The sequence below is a fragment of the Tiliqua scincoides genome, chromosome 3 (assembly GCF_035046505.1).
Source record: "Tiliqua scincoides isolate rTilSci1 chromosome 3, rTilSci1.hap2, whole genome shotgun sequence".
NCBI lineage: Eukaryota > Metazoa > Chordata > Lepidosauria > Squamata > Scincidae > Tiliqua > Tiliqua scincoides.
Window position 1 is genome coordinate 209,797,955 of NC_089823.1, and position 20,229 is coordinate 209,818,183.

At 44.0% G+C, this 20,229-nt stretch overlaps 1 protein-coding gene and 1 pseudogene across 5 annotated transcripts in view; one reads left to right on the forward strand and one right to left on the reverse strand.

Annotated features, from left to right (window-relative positions):
- Positions 1-20,229, reverse strand: part of TFDP2 (transcription factor Dp-2) — a 76,151-nt gene that overhangs the window by 6,527 nt on the left and 49,395 nt on the right. For all 5 annotated transcript variants that reach the window (XM_066621064.1, XM_066621061.1, XM_066621062.1 and 2 more), the window contains 2 exons: positions 17,755-17,921; positions 77-182 (listed from right to left, as the gene is read on the reverse strand). In XM_066621064.1, coding sequence (XP_066477161.1) covers positions 77-182; positions 17,755-17,921 — 273 coding nt within the window. The remainder of the gene's footprint in view (positions 1-76; positions 183-17,754; positions 17,922-20,229) is intronic.
- Positions 7,440-7,556, forward strand: LOC136646257 (5S ribosomal RNA; annotated as a pseudogene).

The window sequence follows — 20,229 nt, forward strand, 5'->3', positions numbered from 1 at the left end:
TGGGCTGACTTGTCAGGCAGGGCAATATGAGCTTGTAAACCACATAAAACCAAATAATCAATTAGCATTGCTTCACCTTGATTTAAAGATAGCAGTGCTCCCAGATGTGTCCAAAGCTGAATCTGCTTGAGCGGAATGTAAAACCAGCCCCTGGTTCACCCAAGAAACTCCTGTAGACATATCTAAAAGCAAGCACAAAGTCAATTATAATCCTATACACAGCACTTGTCAGTTAACATAGCTATGAAATACATGCAACAAGTGATGATTAATACTTTTCCTGACCACTCCAGACTATATTCAGAGCTGTGTACTCTTCCAGGCAATAGTCCATACACCAAGCTACTGAAATCCCAGCTTTGTTTTATTCAGTTTTACCTTAATCTTTTCCCCTAGTTCCCCCCTCTATTTTACAGGTTGTGTACAAAGTATATAGAAGCTTAGAGCAGTGTTTCTCAAAGTTTGTCTTCTGTCGTACCACTTTGCATAGTCCAGCTATTGGAAGTACCACCAGATGTAACTTGCAATGATATGATTGCCATTACTTGAAATGATTGCGTGGGAGGATGGAGGCCAGAATGTGAAGCCAGATCGGAACAAAACACCTTGAATGTAGTGGTTCTTGAAAGAAAGAACCTTCTTTCAAATTGTAAAAATCCCTATTTAATAAGGGATTTAAATAAAAGCCTGCCTATGTAAACTGCCTTGAATAAAGTCTTGAATAAAGACCAAGAAAGGCGGTATATAAATATCTGTTGTTACTACTACTACTACTACTACTACTACTACTACTACTACTACTACTACTTCTGGGAGGGAGACCAGATGTTGGGAGACCAGATGTAACAGCCCTCAGGGTGGACGAGAGGGCTTTCGAGTGCAGAAAAGCATACTTCGGAGCTCTGCCTGCCAAGCCTCCTACCACACTTTGTCATGATTGTCACATTCTTAGTCTTGATGCCAGGCAGCAGGTGTCCAGGGGTCCCATGTGTACCAACAGACACCACTTCAAGTACCATGGCAGATGTGTTTCAATGTAATTAAGTGTAAAGTTATGCACATTGGGGCGCAGAATCAAAACTTCACATATAGGCTAATGGGTTCTGAGCTGTTTGTAACAGATCAGGAGAGAGAGATCTTGGAGTGGTGGTGGACAGGTTGATGAAAGTGTCGACCCAATGCGCGGCAGCAGTGAAGAAGGCCAGTTCTATGCTTGGGATCATTAGAAAAGGTATTGAGAACAAAACGGCTAATATTATAATGCCGTTGAACAAATTGATGGTAAGGCCACACCTGGAGTATTGTGTCCAGTTCTGGTCGCCACATCTCAAAAAGGACATAGTGGAAATGGAAAAGGTGCAAAAGAGAGCGACTAAAATGATTACTGGGCTGTGGCACTTTGTTTATGAAGAGAGGCTACAGCATTTAGGCCTCTTCAGCCTAGAAAAGAGGCGCTTGAGGGGGGGCATGATTGAGACATACAAAATTATGCAGGGGAAGGATAAAGTGGATTGAGAGATGCTCTTTACACTCTCACATAACACCAGAACCAGGGGACATCCACTAAAATTGAGTGTTGGGAGAATTAGGACAGACAAAAGAAAATATTTCTTTACTCAGTGTGTGGTTGGTCTGTGGAACTCCTTGCCACAGCATGTGATGATGGCATCTGGCCTGGACGCCTTTAAAAGGGGGTTGGACAAGTTTCTGGAGGAAAAATCCATTACGGGTTACAAGCCATGATACGTATATGCAACCTCCTGATTTTAGAAATGGGATATGTCAGAATGCCAGATGCAAGGGAGGGCACCAGGATACAGGTCTCTTGTTGTCTGGTGTGCTCCCTAGGGCATTTGGTGGGCCTCTGTGAGATACAGGAAGCTGAACTAGATGGGCCTATGGCGTGATTCAGTGGGGCTGTTCTTATGTACCACTGGTGGTACCCGATTCACTAGTTGAGAAACACTGGCTAAGAGCCTTATTATCAGCAGGGTATCCATCTCTAGATTCTGTACAGAACCCAATACATTTATTTCATGCTGATGGTGTATGTCCACAACACCATATTTATATAATTATGTCACAGAAACTTAAAACTTTTCAGTGAGTGGAAAAACAATAATTAGCTTTTTAGACAATGCAAAGCTATTTCCAACAGGCCTTACAGCAGTCTCTCCACTGCAACTGGAGAACGGGAATACCTGCACTCAATATTTGAATTTATGCTCACCTTTTTTCTATCTTTGTTGGCTTTCCATTCCTGTCTGCTTAATATTATGCTTAATAATAATAATAGCATGTCACAGAACATAGGCAAAGCTTTGGAGTTTGACAATACCTTAAACAATCTATGTAAATATCAATTACATTAAAAGCTGATTTGTGGAAACAATTTCAAGTCCAAACATGAGCAAAGTTAACATTTTCAGTAGCTAGTCTTTGTTGCTCAATTGCATTATTCATCCATTCATTCCACCTTTATTGGCATCCAACAAGAAAACAAAATTAAAACATTCAAGGCAATTGCATTATACAATGGTAACAGGGCTCAATCTTTTAAATGGCCAAGGACTCAATTATCCAGACTAGAGCATCTTCAAGAACAAACGTTTTGACTTTTTTGTTTTGTGTGCCCAACTTTTCAGAGACATCAAAAGCTGGGTGAACCTTTCAGTCAAAACCACCCCATCACAGAATGATCTAACTTATCAAGAGAAATCTGGAGTCTTTTGAAGTGTCAGAACAATGAAACATTGCGTAGGTCAAATGCACTTTGACTGTTCTCAAAAGGGGATAAATTATCTTTGTGAGATCTCACTAGTACAGTCAATTAGATGTGCTAGTTTTATCGCATATGTTCAAGAACCTGAACAGGCCTCCCCTGCCCCCATATTACGTGGATTGGTCAGCTGGCTTGTTAACATTTTATAAATACTAAAATAAAGATGGTAGAAATTTGTATACACAAACATGCCTGCGTCATATGTCACATTCATTCAACATTCTGAATCTCAAATTATTCAGTATATCTGCAAAGCATTCCTTGAAAAAAAAAAAGAATGAATTATGCCAAGGACAAGAAGAAAAGCTAGAACTTGTTGAGAAAGCAGCAAAAATCTGACTCCTATCCTTTTTCTGAAAATTTTACAAAACATTGAAGTCAACAGTTTTGTTTGTACAGGCCTTTAATTTCAGTAACCATGCAGATTAGACGGATCCTACCACAACTTCACACAGTGCAATTATGTGTCGATGATAAGTCTTTGAACTAGAAGTTTGCAGAAAGATAGATTAAAACTCACCCATACCTTCTCAAAAAACCTTCTCTTAACAATGCCAAAAAAACAAAAAAGTGCGACTCATGAAAACACTCTTAATGCCTAAACAGCATAGAATGTAGAACTGAATGCCTTGAATAAAGGCAAGTCAGTACAGGATTTGCCACTGGCAGTCAAGTGCCTGTTGGGAAATATTCCTGTGTTTCTAGACAAATCTACACATAAACTGCCTGTGAGGGCAGAAGTATGGCAAGAGGGCGTGTTTTTACAGCAGTTACCATAATTAATCAGGAAAGTTGTTCCATGTGGGATTATACAAATAAATGCAGCACTGCCTATTTGATAATCTAAAAAGATGGATAAAACAAGATGTCACTTATTATTCAAAATGACATTTTGAAATAGAAGTTGCAAAATCACTTCTGGCAAAGTAACCTTCCCGCATGTGTCAGGGGATCACTGGTCACCAGCCAAGACAAATAAGTCAGCAGAGGAGATGAGACAGGGGTGGGGAAGGAACTAAACTGGCCTGGAAGGGGGAACAGGGAGGCTGCAGGAGGGGTAGATCCAGCGGGGATGGCACACACTGGATCCTAGCTCTTCCGTGAGCAGCCTCTCCACCCCATTTCTCTCCTTGGACTTGTGCCACAAAAATAACTGGTGCTGGTAGAAGGAGACCCACTGTGGAGCAGGAAGCTTATAGAGCAGGGGTGTCAAACATAAGGCCTGGGGGCCGAATGCGGCCCCCAGAAGCTTTTTATCTGGCCCTCAAACTCTCAGCTGCTGAGCAGTGCTGAGGTGTTACTGCTGAAAGGGCAGCCTGCCCAAAAATTGGGCTCTCCCATATCTTAAAATATGATAAAGATTTATGTGTTTTCTCTTCTGTCATTTTGCAGCTAACAAATTCCTAAATGAGAAAAAGTGCTTATTTTTGGTTATGACCTGTTTAATGACAATACTTTCTGTCTAAAGACATCACTTCCGGCCCTCAGCAGGCATCATGAATGCCATTCGGCCCTCAGTATGAAATGAATTTGACACCCCTGTTATAGAGGATTTAAATCCACTTTCCCCTCCTAATCCATCCCCCCCCCCACTGGATACAGAACACTCCTTTTTGGCATGGCCTCATCAGCAGTGCGGGGGGCAGGATAGGACTGGGCTCTTATTACCATTAGGACTGACTGCAACTGCTAATAGTATCTGAATAGTGGATCTAACTTAGTTCACCTAAGTCAATAGTTTTCACATTGTGTGTTGCGAACCACTATGGGATCATGGTCCAACCATGGTCAGTTAGAAATGCTCCAGGTAACATGATTTTTCCTTTTTTAAGCATCCTGGTCTCATGTTTCAAAGGCTGCTAGAGTGGAAGGGGAAGTACAAGTATTTTTTATGAGCCAGCTTATATTTCTGGAGCCATGTGCCTGGTCTTTAGGTTCTTCAGCTGGGTGACCCAACAGTGCTAAGGCACTTGGTGGATGCAATTTTGAAGCTACTAAGCTTAGCCAGCTGAGATGCTAAAAACAGAAGAGCAGCCCCGCTGGATCAGGCCATAGGCCCATCTAGTTCAGCTTCCTGTATCTCACAGTGGCCCACCAAATGCCTCAGGGAGCACACAAGACAAGAGACCTGCATCCTGGTGCCCTCCCTTGCACCTGGCATTCTGACATTTCTAAAATCAGGAAGTTGCACATACACATCATGGCTTGTAACCCACAATGGATTTTTCCTCCAGAAACTTGTCCAATCCCCTTTTAATGGCATCTAGGCCAGATATCATCACCACATGCTGTGGCAAGGAGTTCCACAGACCAACTACACGTTGAGTAAAGAAATATTCTAACTCTCCCAACACTCAATTTTAGTGGATGTTCCCTGATTCTGGTGTTGTTTGAGAGTGTAAAGAGCATCTCTTTATCCACTCTGTCCATCCCCTGCATAATTTTGTATGTCTCAATCATGTCCCCCCTCAGGTGCCTCTTTTCTAGGCTGAAGAGGCCTAAATGCTGTAGCCTCTCTTCATAAACAAAGTGCCACAGCCCAGTAATCATTTTAGTCGCTCTCTTTTGCACCTTTTCCATTTCCACTATGTCCTTTTTGAGATGTGGCGACCAGAACTGGACACAATACTCCAGGTGTGGCCTTACCATCAATTTGTTCAACGGCATTATAATATTAGCCGTTTTGTTCTCAATAACTTTTCTAATGATCCCAAGCATAGAATTGGCCTTCTTTACTGCCACTGCACATTGGGTTGACACTTTTATCGACCTGTCCACCACCACCCCAAGATCCCTCAGAACCCATTATCCTATATATGAAGTTTTGATTTTTTGCCCCAGTGTGCATGACTTTACGCTTCCTTACATTGAAACGCATCTGCCATTTTGCTGCCCGTTCTGCCAGTTTGGAGAGATCCTTCTGGAGCTCCTTATAAACCCTTAAATGTCTCCAGCCCGCAAATCCTTAAATGACTGAGGGGAGGCAAAAGCCTGAAAGTGCACACTTCAGTAGAGAGCACAATCTAGAAAAGAGCCTCCACTGCTTTCTCTTTGAGTGAATGAAGATTTTTGGCATTATTACTTCTACTACTACCACCACCCCCATCTTATTCATATATCACTTTTCAACAAAAAATTTATAAAGAGATGTACACCACAAAAATAATTAAATAAATAAGAACAAGAACTGATGGAGGAAGGGAATTAGACCCTCAGGGTTTAATTTCTGTTTTGGAATTTGAAAGGGTAACTTAAAAGCTGTTCCTCTAAAAAGTGCACAAGTATCTGGTTATTTTGTCATCTGCCCAAAGAAGCCACTTCCCCAGTTCCAAGGAAACATGCATGAATGCAAGTGCTTGAGAAAGTTGGCAGTTGTTACTTCAAGGGCTAAGTGATGCTTGAAGGCACTTAGTTTTGCACTAATTGCAGTGCTAAGGTCTAATTAAATTAAATTTGTCTTGCTTCATACGGCAGTGAGGAAGAACCAAAGCAAGAGCCAATGGATGGGTATCTTTCCTGAACCTACCACGAAGCATGCTTTTTGGGTGGGTTCTGGGTTATCCCAATCAAATGTTCTCCCTTCAGAACAGAGCTCTGCTGTTCCCTCTTCTGAGTGCCCTCAGGAAAACAGGTTACCTTCCCCTTATGATGCAATGATTTGGTTAGACACCACATACATACTGATGCCCTTTCTCTTCCATCTACCCCATTCATATTCTATAACTGTATAACTGTATTGCATATCTGCTTGTAGCAAAGTATTGTAATTTTAATTATAATGGGTTCTTTTTTTGTGAATGCTTCCTCCTAGCTTTTAGGACTTAGGATTTTTAGTTTTAGCCAAGGCCAGAAACTGCTTACATCTATGGAAGACTCTGAATGAGGTCATACCTATTGTTTATTGCCTTACTGAACTCTTCTCTGTAGCTGGCTATACTGATGGAAATATTTGCCGTTTTTTTTTTAATTTTTCAGGTTTATCAGTAATGGTAATCTATTTACCCAGATCATCTATATATTCTCATATCCTATTTACCCAGATCAACTATCTAATACTTTGGTTCGCAAAATGAAAAATAGCTATATCCATGCACACCAAGTCACACATTCTTGAACATGTTAGATAGGAATACAAAATAGCTATTAAAGCAGACAGGACAGAACTCACTCAAGATGCCTCTAAAAGGCACTCATAAGCACATAGCAGTCTGATAATTTCAATACAGGAGTTATGATTCCAGTCTACAGCTATTTCTGAGCTTTGTACTGCCATGTAGATGTATCTTTGGCAATGTGATGAAATTGGAGTTTTGTGAACATTGCTGTGTTGGATGAACCTATCACCATTATGAGTCAATACAGGTTGAGTCTCATTATGGCAAAATGGATGGCAAAAAAAGTGCACTAAAGTAAATCAATTTAAAAAACAAAGTCCCTTTGTTGATTTAAAGACAGCCTTGCTGACCTTTGTGATGTTAAGACAGAGTCATTAGGCACACAATCCATCAATCAGTCTCTCTCCAGGCCAGCCCAAGTGATCTTTCTTTCAAGAGATCAAGGGAGGAGTTGCTTTGCCTTGGAGAAAGAATCAGCAGCTGCCCTCTCTCCTATTAAGGAGGCTATTGTTAAACGACTTCCTTTAATTTAAAGGGCCCTTCTCATCAACTGTTACCCTGCACATGCCTGATCTCGTCTGATCTCAGAAGCTAAGCAGGGTCAGGCCTGGTTAGTACTTGGATGGGAGACCGCTTGGGAATACTGGGTGCTGTAGGCTTATACCATAGTCTTTTGAGACTGAAGGTTGCCAACCATTCTCATCAAGTTAGAAAAATCTGAGATAGAAAAATCTGTGGAATCTGTGAATAGTTATGTTATACCTGCAATCCCTTGCATGACTCTCTGTACAATAGTAAGAAAAGCAGTTTTTAAAACTGTGATTTTAAAGGGATGCATTTTTCCCCTTTTCGAGGGATCAGTACATTCCTTCTCATTTGCTGTGGCCATTAGGGCTGAGTCAAGTCTGTGTATTAAAAAATCTGTTTATAACAAGGTTGCACCTGTACTGCCCTAACAGGGTTTTTCAACTAGAAGCATTGCAAGACAAGATCTATTCTGCCTCAACAACCATCAATACATCATATATACTGGGACTGAAAGCCAACCAGTGGCTCTCAAACTTTTAGCACTGGACCCACTTTTTAGAATGAGAAACTGTCAGGACCTGCCAGAAATGATGTCATGACTGGAAGTGACATCATCAAGCAGGAAAATTTTTAACAATCATAGGCTTCAATCCTACCCACACTCACCCAGGAGTAAATCCCATTTACTATCATTGTTAAAAGCATATACATAGTAGCCTGTTAAAAATACAGATGTGCAACATTTCCCCAAATGCAGTCACATACCACGGTAGCATCAAGTCTAATATAATAAAAATAAAATATTGAAATGAATGGCGACCCACCTGAAATTGGCTCACAATCCACCTAGTGGGTTCCGGCCCAGTTTGAGAAACTGAACTAGACTGAAGAAAGTGTACTGAAAATCAAAACTTATACTCACAGACTGTCATGTTTGGAAATTATACACAAATATACAGGGTGACTCAAAATTTTTGTAGGAGTTTCTGTGGTTTATAAATCTCAAACTACAAACAGAACAAAACTGCTTACAGTAAGTGAAAAATTAACTGAAACTCAAGAAGTTTTATTGGGTAAATGGGCAATGGGGCAGATGCTGTACTTACAAGAGTGAGATCTGGGAGATGTACATCATAAATCAAAATGGCATCTGTGCACAAGAAGGTGATGTGCATTCTGTGGTTTTTCAAATCAAAGTTCATTATCGCAATGCAGCACTGTTGCCAAATTCAGTATCGCTGCTTGACTTCTTCCTACTACGGAAATTGTGTACCAGATCCCTGTGACCTTCGGACCAGAATTGTTGCCACGATACAAACAGTTACGCTGCAAATGTGGAGAACATGTGGAGGGAAACTGAGTATCGCTTGGACAAGATGTCCCACAAGTGTGCATGTTGAAGTTGTTTAGTATTCTACAGGAAATTAAAAAAACTTTTTGAGTTACTCTTTCACATTCTGTAAGCAATTTCATTCAGTTGTTTCTAGTTTGAGATTTATACTACAGAAAACCCTACAATAAGTTTGAATCATCTAGTATAAATCATATGAACTAATGTAACTGATCCTACTCATGTAATCTTGCTTTGAAAACATGGAGAATGGCTGGACAAAAAAAAAAGGAGCACAACTCTTTAGAAGCTTTCTTGAAACACAGAACACATGAGAAAAACATGACACACAGATGGGGTCATGCAACATGTATATAAATGAGTGGACTACTTGCAAAACAACGTCAAAACTGGCTATCTTGCCAAGCGCCTACTCCTTTTACAAGGAGCAACTGTTGACTCAAATACAGAAGAACTATACAAGGACCAGCTAGGGCCAGCTAGGCAGGCGGAGATCAGGGGTCTCAATGCGTGGATGAGACGGTGGTGTAGGGAGGAGGGGTTTAGATTCGTTAGGCACTGGGGAACGTTTTGGGACAAGCGGGGCCTGTACAAGAGGGACGGGCTCCATTTGAACCAGAATGGAACCAGACTGCTGGCGCATAACATTAAAAAGGTGGCAGAGCAGCTTTTAAACTGATCCCTGGGGGAAGGCCGACAGGAGCCGAGGGGCATCCGGTTCGGGACTCCTCATCCCTATGGGATGAGGATGGGGAGGTTAGAGAACAACAAGACAAAGGCAGGGTAGGAGAAGAAATTGGGAAAGGTAGGGTGATGGGATGTGATAGACGGTTTGGCACAATGAGAGGATGCGGGGACAAAGGAGCGAATAAGCAGCCCATCCTGGGGCATTCCGTGTATAAATGCTTTTATGCGAATGCCCGAAGTCTACGAGCAAAGGTGGGAGAACTGGAATGACTGGTGACAAGGGAAAATATTGACATAGTGGGCATAACGGAAACCTGGTGGAATGCGGAGAATCAGTGGGATACCGCAATCCCGGGCTATAAACTCTACAGGAGGGACAGGCAGGGGCGTGTTGGAGGTGGGGTGGCCCTTTATGTTAAGGAAGGGATAGAATCCAGCACAGTAGAGATTGAAGGTGGGTCTGACTCCACCGTAGAATCTCTGTGGGTTAAATTACCAGGCTTGTGCAGCAATGTAATACTGGGGGCGTGCTATCGTCCTCCAGACCAGAAATCTGATGGGGACCTTGAAATGAGGAAACAGATCAGGGAGGTGACAAGGAGGGACAGGGTTGTAATCATGGGGGACTTCAATTATCCTCATATTGACTGGGTCAATTTGTGTTCTGGTCACGATAAGGAAACCGGATTTCTTGACGTGCTAAATGACTGTGGCTTAGATCAGCTAGTCAAGGAGCCCACCAGAGGACAGGTGACTCTGGATTTAATTTTGTGCGGTACGCAGGACCTGGTTAGAGATGTAAACGTTACTGAGCCATTGGGGAACAGTGATCATGCTGCGATCCGTTTTGACGTGCACGTTGGGGGAAGAATACCAGGCAAATCTCTAACAAAAACCCTTGACTTCCGACGGGCGGACTTCCCTCAAATGAGGAGGCTGGTTAGGAGGAGGTTGAAAGGGAGGGTAAAAAGAGTCCAGTCTCTCCAGAGTGCATGGAGGCTGCTTAAAACAACAGTAATAGAGGCCCAGCAGAGGTGTATACCGCAAAGAAAGAAGGGTTCCACTAAATCCAGGAGAGTGCCCGCATGGCTAACCAGCCAAGTTAGAGAGGCTGTGAAGGGCAAGGAAGCTTCCTTCCGTAAATGGAAGTCTTGCCCTAATGAAGAGAATAAAAAGGAACATAAACTGTGGCAAAAGAAATGTAAGAAGGTGATAGGGGAGGCCAAGCGAGACTATGAGGAACGCATGGCCAGCAACATTAAGGGGAATAATAAAAGCTTCTTCAAATATGTTAGAAGCAGGAAACCCGCCAGAGAAGCGGTTGGCCCTCTGGATGGTGAGGGAGGGAAAGGGGAGATAAAAGGAGACTTAGAGATGGCAGAGAAATTAAATGAGTTCTTTGCATCTGTCTTCACGGCAGAAGACCTCGGGCAGATACCGCTGCCCGAACGGCCCCTCCTGACCGAGGAGTTAAGTCAGATAGAGGTTAAAAGAGAAGATGTTTCAGACCTCATTGATAAATTAAAGATCAATAAGTCACTGGGCCCTGATGGCATACACCCAAGGGTTATTAAGGAATTGAAGAATGAAGTTGCAGATCTCTTGACTAAGGTATGCAACTTGTCCCTCAAAACAGCCACGGTACCAGAAGATTGGAGGATAGCAAATGTCACGCCTATTTTTAAAAAGGGAAAGAGGGGGGACCCGGGAAACTATAGGCCGGTCAGCCTAACATCCATACCGGGTAAGATGGTGGAATGCCTCATCAAAGATAGGATCTCAAAACACATAGACGAACAGGCCTTGCTGAGGGAGAGTCAGCATGGCTTCTGTAAGGGTAAGTCTTGCCTCACGAACCTTATAGAATTCTTTGAAAAGGTCAACAGGCATGTGGATGCGGGAGAACCCGTGGACATTATATATCTGGACTTTCAGAAGGCATTTGACACGGTCCCTCACCAAAGGCTACTGAAAAAACTCCACAGTCAGGGAATTAGAGGACAGGTCCTCTCGTGGATTGAGAACTGGTTGGAGGCCAGGAAGCAGAGAGTGGGTGTCAATGGGCAATTTTCACAATGGAGAGAGGTGAAAAGCGGTGTGCCCCAAGGATCTGTCCTGGGACCGGTGCTTTTCAACCTCTTCATAAATGACCTGGAGACAGGGTTGAGCAGTGAAGTGGCTAAGTTTGCAGACGACACCAAACTTTTCCGAGTGGTAAAGACCAGAAGTGATTGTGAGGAGCTCCAGAAGGATCTCTCCAGACTGGCAGAATGGGCAGCAAAATGGCAGATGCGCTTCAATGTCAGTAAGTGTAAAGTCATGCACATTGGGGCAAAAAATCAAAACTTTAGATATAGGCTGATGGGTTCTGAGCTGTCTGTGACAGATCAGGAGAGAGATCTTGGGGTGGTGGTGGACAGGTCGATGAAAGTGTCGACCCAATGTGCGGCGGCAGTGAAGAAGGCCAATTCTATGCTTGGGATCATTAGGAAGGGTATTGAGAACAAAACGGCTAGTATTATAATGCCGTTGTACAAATCTATGGTAAGGCCACACCTGGAGTATTGTGTCCAGTTCTGGTCGCCGCATCTCAAAAAAGACATAGTGGAAATGGAAAAGGTGCAAAAGAGAGCGACTAAGCTGATTACGGGGCTGGGGCACCTTCCTTATGAGGAAAGGCTACGGCGTTTGGGCCTCTTCAGCCTAGAAAAGAGACGCTTGAGGGGGGACATGATTGAGACATACAAAATTATGCAGGGGATGGACAGAGTGGATAGGGAGATGCTCTTTACACTCTCACATAATACCAGAACCAGGGGACATCCACTAAAATTGAGTGTTGGGCGGGTTAGGACAGACAAAAGAAAATATTTCTTTACTCAGCGCGTGGTCAGTCTGTGGAACTCCTTGCCACAGGATGTGGTGCTGGCGTCTAGCCTAGACGCCTTTAAAAGGGGATTGGACAAGTTTCTGGAGGAAAAATCCATTATGGGGTACAAGCCATGATGTGTATGCGCAACCTCCTGATTTTAGGAATGGGTTAAGTCAGAATGCCAGATGTAGGGGAGAGCACCAGGACGAGGTCTCTTGTTATCTGGTGTGCTCCCTGGGGCATTTGGTGGGCCGCTGTGAGATACAGGAAGCTGGACTAGATGGGCCTATGGCCTGATCCAGTGGGGCTGTTCTTATGTTCTTATGTTCTTAGGACCTGGTGCCCAAGTAGGTTTGTGCAGTACCCTATTTATAATTGAATCTGCTCTTTCCATGTCATGGCTTGCTTAGCAGCAAAGGTGATTCTTTAGTGACATGGTGTTGCACTTCACTCTAGCCAGCATAGGCAGAACAGGTTCCACTTATTTCAGTTAAATTAAGTTTGGTTCCACCAGAATGGGCATGGCAGCCAGTGTGCCTCCGCTACTGAATTGATCCAAATGTTGCTTACTGCTGGTTGCTTTGTTTTATATTGTCTGTTTTTATTGTCTTTTAACTGTAATTAATTAATTGTTCCTTTCCTGGTTCTGCTGGTCCCTCCGCTTTCAATGCTATTATCATGTAATTTAAGAGTCCAATCCTGAGCTCGCAGCACTAGTTCTCTGCTGGTTGTGCTGCAAATTTGCCATAAAGCATGTTCGCAGCCCTCAGCGCTGACTGGTGCTGGACTAGCACCAGTAGATCACCAGTGCTCCACAACTTGGCAGTCACGTGGACTGCCAGGCAATGGAGAGGTAGATGGAGGTGTGGGGAGAGGCGGGGAGGAGGCATTCCGGGGCAGGGGGAGGCATGATGAGGGAGGTGGGATTGGAGGAGCTCCGCTCTTCCACATCCAGAGTCTCTGTGTCGGGCCACTGGCTAGCAGCCCAAGGGCTGCCACAGAATGAAGTAGCCCCATTGTGGAACTGCTTGCCTTACCTGGGGGAAAGGGATGAAAGTCGCCGTCCCTTGATGAGCCACTGGTGGCTGCCCTGATGGATGCAAGATGCCGCAACAGTTCGGTGCAATGGGTAAGCTCAGGATTGGGCTGCCCAACCGCAACACAGGCATATTAAGATATTTTTAATAATTCTTTTTTCTGGATTATCCTACTGAAAAATATTTTGTTCACCTCATTACAGATCTTAAAAATATAGACACATCCTTAGTCTTAAGTAGCAGATTGGTAGCAGCTGCTAGTAAAGGTAACTACTTTACATAGTTTACATGTAAACTATGTTAACTTTACATAGTTTACTACTTTACATCCTTTTCTCTACACCATGAACGAAACTCTTCCACCTGGTTCTATAAACCCTTCTTGTGGAAGAACGTCTAGAAGATAACCTGGTGGAGATTACCCTCTCAGAGAGACCTAAGTGTTGAAGCTCTAACTTTTCCACACAGACAGATGGAGTTTGTATGACCGTGGGTGATTTAGCAGACCCTGGGACAGAAGATCTGCACGATGAGGAATTTCCCAAGGGGGCAGAACTGACAACTGCAGTAGCTCTGGCTATCTGGGCCTTCTTGGGACGACTAGGACCACTGGCGCCTTGTATACTGGCGCCTCTATTAGACTGAGTATTTGTGTCAGAAGGGGAACAGGAGGGAAGGCATAAAGAAGACCCTTGGGTCAAGGGTTTGATAATGCATCAACTGCCTCTGCCTTCAGGTCCTCCAACCTGGAAAGAATCTCGCCACTTGGGTGTTTTCGCCTATAGCAAATGGATCCAGTACTGGTAGACCGAAGTGGACTGTGATTTTTGAGAAGGTCTGAGGATGCAGACATCATTCTGCCTCCGCAAGCCTGCTATGACTTAGCCAATCCACCTCTACATTCGGTTCCCCCCAGATGTTGTGTGCCTAGAGACATTAGATTTCTTTCTGCCCACTGAGCTAACCAGTTCTCAGTCAATCACTCTTAATTCCAGCAGTTGATGTTGAGAGATGATTCCAGGGGGGACCATCATCCCTGAATTGATCTCCAGTTCAGGTGAGCCCCCCATCCTATTAAGCTGGCATCTATGGCTAGGACTATTTTGGGATGAGCATGAAGACTGACCCCTAGAGCTAACCAGTTCTCAGTCAGCCACCACCACAGGTCCTTCTTCAATGACAGAGGAACGTGAATCCTGAGCTGAGACCTCCTCTGTGTTAGATTTGTATAAGGGGACAGAAACTGCTGAAGTTTCCGAGTATGAAAAGATGTGCCCAGTTCACTAGCTGAAGACACAAAATCAGCATCTCCCGAAACCTGGCAAGTGTGCGTAACAATTGTGTGATCTTCTGTTGTCTGTTACTGAAGAGGAAAGCTCGAAAAACTCTGGGTATCGAACTAAACCCCCCAGGCGATCCAATACTTGTGAGGGTGTCAGCACGCTTTTGGTTTTGTTGATGACAAACCTATACTGTTTGAGACACTGTACTGTAAGGGTGGTGTGCACCTGAGCTAACTCCCTGGATGACACTTTGATCATGAACAAATTTATCCACTTTAAATCTAGGATTCCCCGCATCTCTCCGTTTCAGAGATTAAGTAGACCCCAGAGTTCCTTTCTGGCAGAGGAACCTCTTCTACCGCCCCTATTGAGAGAAGATGATTTAAGGCATCTAACATAGTAGAGAGTTTTGCTGGTACCCTGGAGAAAAGCACCTGCCAGAACCTGTCTTGAGGCTTCCTGAGGAACTCCAGGGAGTAACCTCTGCTGACAGTTTCCAGGACCCAGGCATCTGAGGTGATTTGATGCCATAGGAGGGCAAATTGAAGAAGCCTGGCTTCCACTGGAACTGAGGGAGGGAGGGAGACTTGGCGTCATGCCGACTTATCCTTGGAAGATCTGGAGTTTGAACTGGCCCACTGAGAAGAGTGGAGTTTTCTCCATTTCTGGGGAAATCTGCCTATGTTCCACCTAGGCTTAAATCTGTTTGTTCTCTAGATATACCGGAAGAATGAAAGGAGCGAAAAGGCAGGTTTAGTTTAAACTTGGCCTGACTTTTGGGTGCAGAAGGCAAAACCTTCAGTTGTCCTTGTTTTCTACCAGGTCAGGCTCAAGAGACTGTCCAAAAGGTTTGCCCCCTACAAGGGGGTGCCTACCAGTCTGCTTTGCGAATGAGAATCAGCCTCCCAAGGGCAAAGCCCCAGGTTACGTCTAGCAACTACATTGGATGCCATGGCCCTGGATGAGGAGTACATCCAAAGAATTGGTCGCAAATGCTACTGTCAGGGAGATCTTTTTGAGGGGACCCTGATGACCTTGGGGAAAGAAGGGCTAGAGTTAGACTGCTCATCAACCCAAAGAAAGGTAAGTCTAGCAAAGACAGAAGTTGCAGCCACAGCACGCAGGGCAAGAGGAAGCCTTGAAAGCACTCTTGAGAGCAGACTTGATTCTCTTATCGGAGGGATCCTGAGGTCTGCCATCCGCTTTGGATACAATGATAGTATTGGTGGCCAAGGCTGCTACTGGGGCATTAATGGAAGGTGTCTTAAGTTTCTCAAGAACTTCCTTGGGGAGGGAGTAGAACTTGTTGACTAATCTAGCATCCCTCCTGCCATGTAAAGGTATTGCCCACTCAGATTCCATGATCTTAAGAGAAGCCTCAGGAAAGGGTATCTCTGCCTGGCAGAGAGGCCCTTGGGGAAAAGAAAGGTCTTCCAGATGCAGAGGACAGAGCTAGGCTCACCATCTGCTGATGCTTTGAGGCTTAATGCTTTAATTACTTTCTCCAACACCTTGGGGAGGAATACTGCTGGGAAAAGGCGATTCACGTTCGAGTCAGCACTCCCCTGGTCTTCCCTTGAGAAACTCCCTTTCTTCTTTGGAAGAGTGAGGAACTAAGTTCAGAGCCCCCATAACCCATAGCTGTTAGGAGCTTGGGCTTTTGCCAGCATGTGTGGCTCCCCATGATTTAGGGGATTTGAGATTTTTCTTGCGCCAGGAGGCATGGGAGTCTGAGGCAGCTGAAAAATCAGACCCCTGCGGAGCCAGGGGGGAGATAGGGGGCCTGGGGCATTTAGCTTTGCCCTTATTTACCCTTGGTGCTGGAGGGATACTGTGGCTGAAAGGCAGAGCCATGTACAGCCAATCTGGAGTCTATAAGCCCCTCTAGCCATAGTACAATATGCTCTCTGTCTGCGTTCCCTAGAGGTGAGGGGGCAGCAGGAGTCTTGGTGTCTTGTGAGTAGGTGCAGCTCTGCCCAGTGATTTGGCTAATCTGGATATGCGTACCCAGGTCAGGAAGGCTGGATTAAGAATTTGCGTCAGAGGACATTGTGAGTTCAGAAGAAACTAACAAATAATTTCTATGAATGCAAATAGATATTATTTTTATTTTTTTTGAGAGGGGGCAAAGGAAATTACCAGCAAAAGAGCAACTAACAATTTAACAGCCTTAGCCGAGCCAACCAGGCAAATCCTAAATAGAAAATTTTCACCAGCCAGAGCCAAGACACTGAGGCTGCAATCCTAACCACACTTTCCTGAGAGTAAGCCCCATTGAACCAGATAGGGCTTACTTCTGAGTAGACCCGCTTCAGAATGTGCCCTAAATCACTGTAAAAAGGCTTCCCAGCTCCTTGCAACTCACGGTTTAGGCGGGAAGCATGAGAGCAGACACCAGAAAGGAGCCCTGAAATGGCGCCCATGCCTCCGTGGAGGCGCCTGCAGCTGGGATGCGCAGGGCAGACCTGGGCGCCCAGAACTTGTGGAGTGGTCTGCCTATTCTGAACCCAGGTACTGCGTTAGCGCCAGGCAGACCTGGGGGGAGAAGGCAGTTGCTCCCCCCTCCCTGCCACCACCTCCGAGAGGCGCAGACCAGGCGTGCCAAAATCCTGCTGCTGCTGCTTCCCTGGGAGCGGGCACGTGGCTGCGACGCTGCAGGGAACTCGGAGCGGCAAGGCAAGGAGGCAGGCTGTGAGTGCTGCGGGGAGGAACGTGCTTGCCTGCTCCGGAGGGCTTCCCACCGCCCCTGCCTTTGAGCCCCAGGAGGGGGGAAGGAGAAGAGGAAAGAAGTGCTGTGCAGGAGAGCTCCAGGAGGGCGACCAGCTTCTGCGCGAGGCAGGAAAGATTGGGTCCTGCTCCCTGCGCACAGGGAGTTCCACCCTCCTTTGGGTTTGACCTGCCTATATGAAGCGACCAGGGACATTCCCATCTGTCAGGAACGCCCCCGTCTCCACCAGGGAAGTTATCATTTAGTTGTGCAACCTTGATGACTTTCATAAATCATTCCACATTAACCTCACTTAGTCTGACATCATTAGAAATACTTCACTAAGGCGAGGCTGGGATTTAATCAGCAATATGCAAAAGCCACAATCTTACCTATGACATAGCTTTCTAAAGCTTTAGGCACCAGTGATTTAGCAGTTCTTAGGTCTTCTGATGAGCATTTGCCTGCCTCTAGGCCAAGTGACATTCCCATTCGCTTCAATACTTCAGCATCATCATGGATTTCAAAAGTATTATCAAAATTAAAAAGGTATTCAAATCTGGAGGGAAAGAAAAAACAAAAGTGAGACTATTTCCTATAAGTGCCTCTTTTAAATTATAAGTTAATAAGTGTTCAAATACAATAACATTCACAGGATTCCTTCACAAGTCAAAGATGCATTTAAAATGCAGCTAGGTACGCCAAGCACTCTGATTGCATTTGTACAACTGCCATCTCAGCAGGGTTCAAATTATTATATTTCCCAATTAAACACATTTTTTCCAGGTAGTCAATAGGAGTCCATAAACTTTTCTCCCTCATTAAACAGATTTAAAGTTTAGGAAAAAATCTTGCTTAAGCCAGAACTTTTTCTTGTAAAAGACCCGATGGATTTTAAAGGTCATCTACAGCCTTGTCCCCAAACAATATTTTTCCTGAGTTCTCATATTGTTCAGTGTGCATAATCCCTTCCATCTGGCCTTCATAAATTAGTAAAAATTAAGACTAGTCATCAATTGAAACAATTATCCTTTTAAAACCTTGCTTACCTGGTTCAACTGGTCATCTGAAGATTCAACAGTTTAGTTAATTTTTTTTAATTGCGTGTTAAAAAACATGAGCTCAAATATTTAGCATTTTACAAAGTTTAATCAGGAAGGGATGTTCTCAGTGATTTGTAAGCAGTGCTAGTTGTGTCAGTAACTGTCCTCTCTTTCCAGTGATAGCCACAAACTGTTTTTATACCAACTTTAAAAAGTGGAACATGCATTTTTGGTATTCAGCATGCAAAAGCAAAGTCTACAAAGTATGTCACCTCTACTTAGTCCTTAGCTTCCCACACTTTCCAGTGCAATCTATCTCCTACCCTCCCATCTAAGAGCACACAAAATGTTGGCTTGCAACATTTTCAGTTTGACTATTAAGATGCAGCCATTCGTGGAACCATCAAATAAGGCCTGGTCCAAGATGATAGAGCATCCAAGACAACACGTGAAATGTCCACCCTTCATTTTTCTTGTGCACGCAGTTCAACCCACTGATACCTCCTTGCTTATCCAGCCTGCTTTAGAGAAGAAGCCAGGCGGGCAATGAGTGTGATGAAATAATCCCAAAGCACCTCATTTCCCTCACCATGACTTTGCTGCTGCCACCTTCTTCCCTGCCCAGTTGCTTCTTCAAGACAGGCTGTACAGGGCACATTGGGAAGAGGTGCTGGTGCAGGAGTGATTCTGTTTCAATTGCTCCCCTGGAAGGGGTGTGATTGGAGTAAGAACGCAGCACTCCTGCTTTGCTCCAGTCCTGGCAGTCACAATTGAATGAGTCACTGCTGCTGCTTTAATTCTCCTATTGCTTGCTTCTATTTAACAAAAAGATGATTGGAACCCAGAGTAAAACAGCTAAGTGGGTAGCAGGTTTGGGACAATGGTGTTGAGACACATTACCGTTCACCAATTCACAGCTTTCTCTAGCCCACCACTCAAAAGAGCTACCTCACCAGGCCAAATGGCTAGGCCAACCCTGGATGTCATGTAAGCACATGGCCAAGAAGACATAAAGTAAGGATTTCCTTGTTTTGATCTCATCCACAAATGCAAATGACCAGGAAGAGCACTTCCTAACAAATGGCAAACACATTTGAAAATCAGATCTAAAAACCTTTATATACTGACACAACCATTTGCAGTTATTGAACCTATTGAACTGCGACCACTTCACTCCAGTAGTTCTTATACCAGATCATCATAGAGAACAAGTGTATTTGGAAAAAAAATGCACACTATGCCCAAAAGAATACAAGAAACTAAAGTTGGGCAGAATGTGCATGTTGATGATAGTTCTCATTGCACCAGTAAATAATTTTGCTCTTTAATAAATTATTTAGGGATGCAATGAGAACTATAATCAATATGCAAACATGTTAAAAATGATCAGGTGCTAACACATTGATGTAAAATTTCATTGGCAAAAGTAAGCAACCATTGCCACAGAGTGTACCAGAAGGAAACAAAAGCAACTTCTCCAACAGGTAGGAAGAATTTCACAGTAAATAAAGTTGGGTCTGAAGTCATATGAGCTTCTGCTGAACAGTCCATGATAAACAAGGAAGTGTTTTAACATACACACACACACACACACACACACACACACACACTCTTTGCAGTTTAGAATCCATAGATGTGCTTTCAAAGATTCAGCATGCATTTATAATTCAGGACCTTCAGAAAAAGCTACTATACACATTTGGAAAAGAAGCCAAAGGATGCAAAGAGGAAGAAATACCTTCAAGGAGAAGCATGAAACTGGCAACTATAACATCATTCAAAGAAAAGTACATTAAAGCATCATTTCATATAGCATTTGTTCTT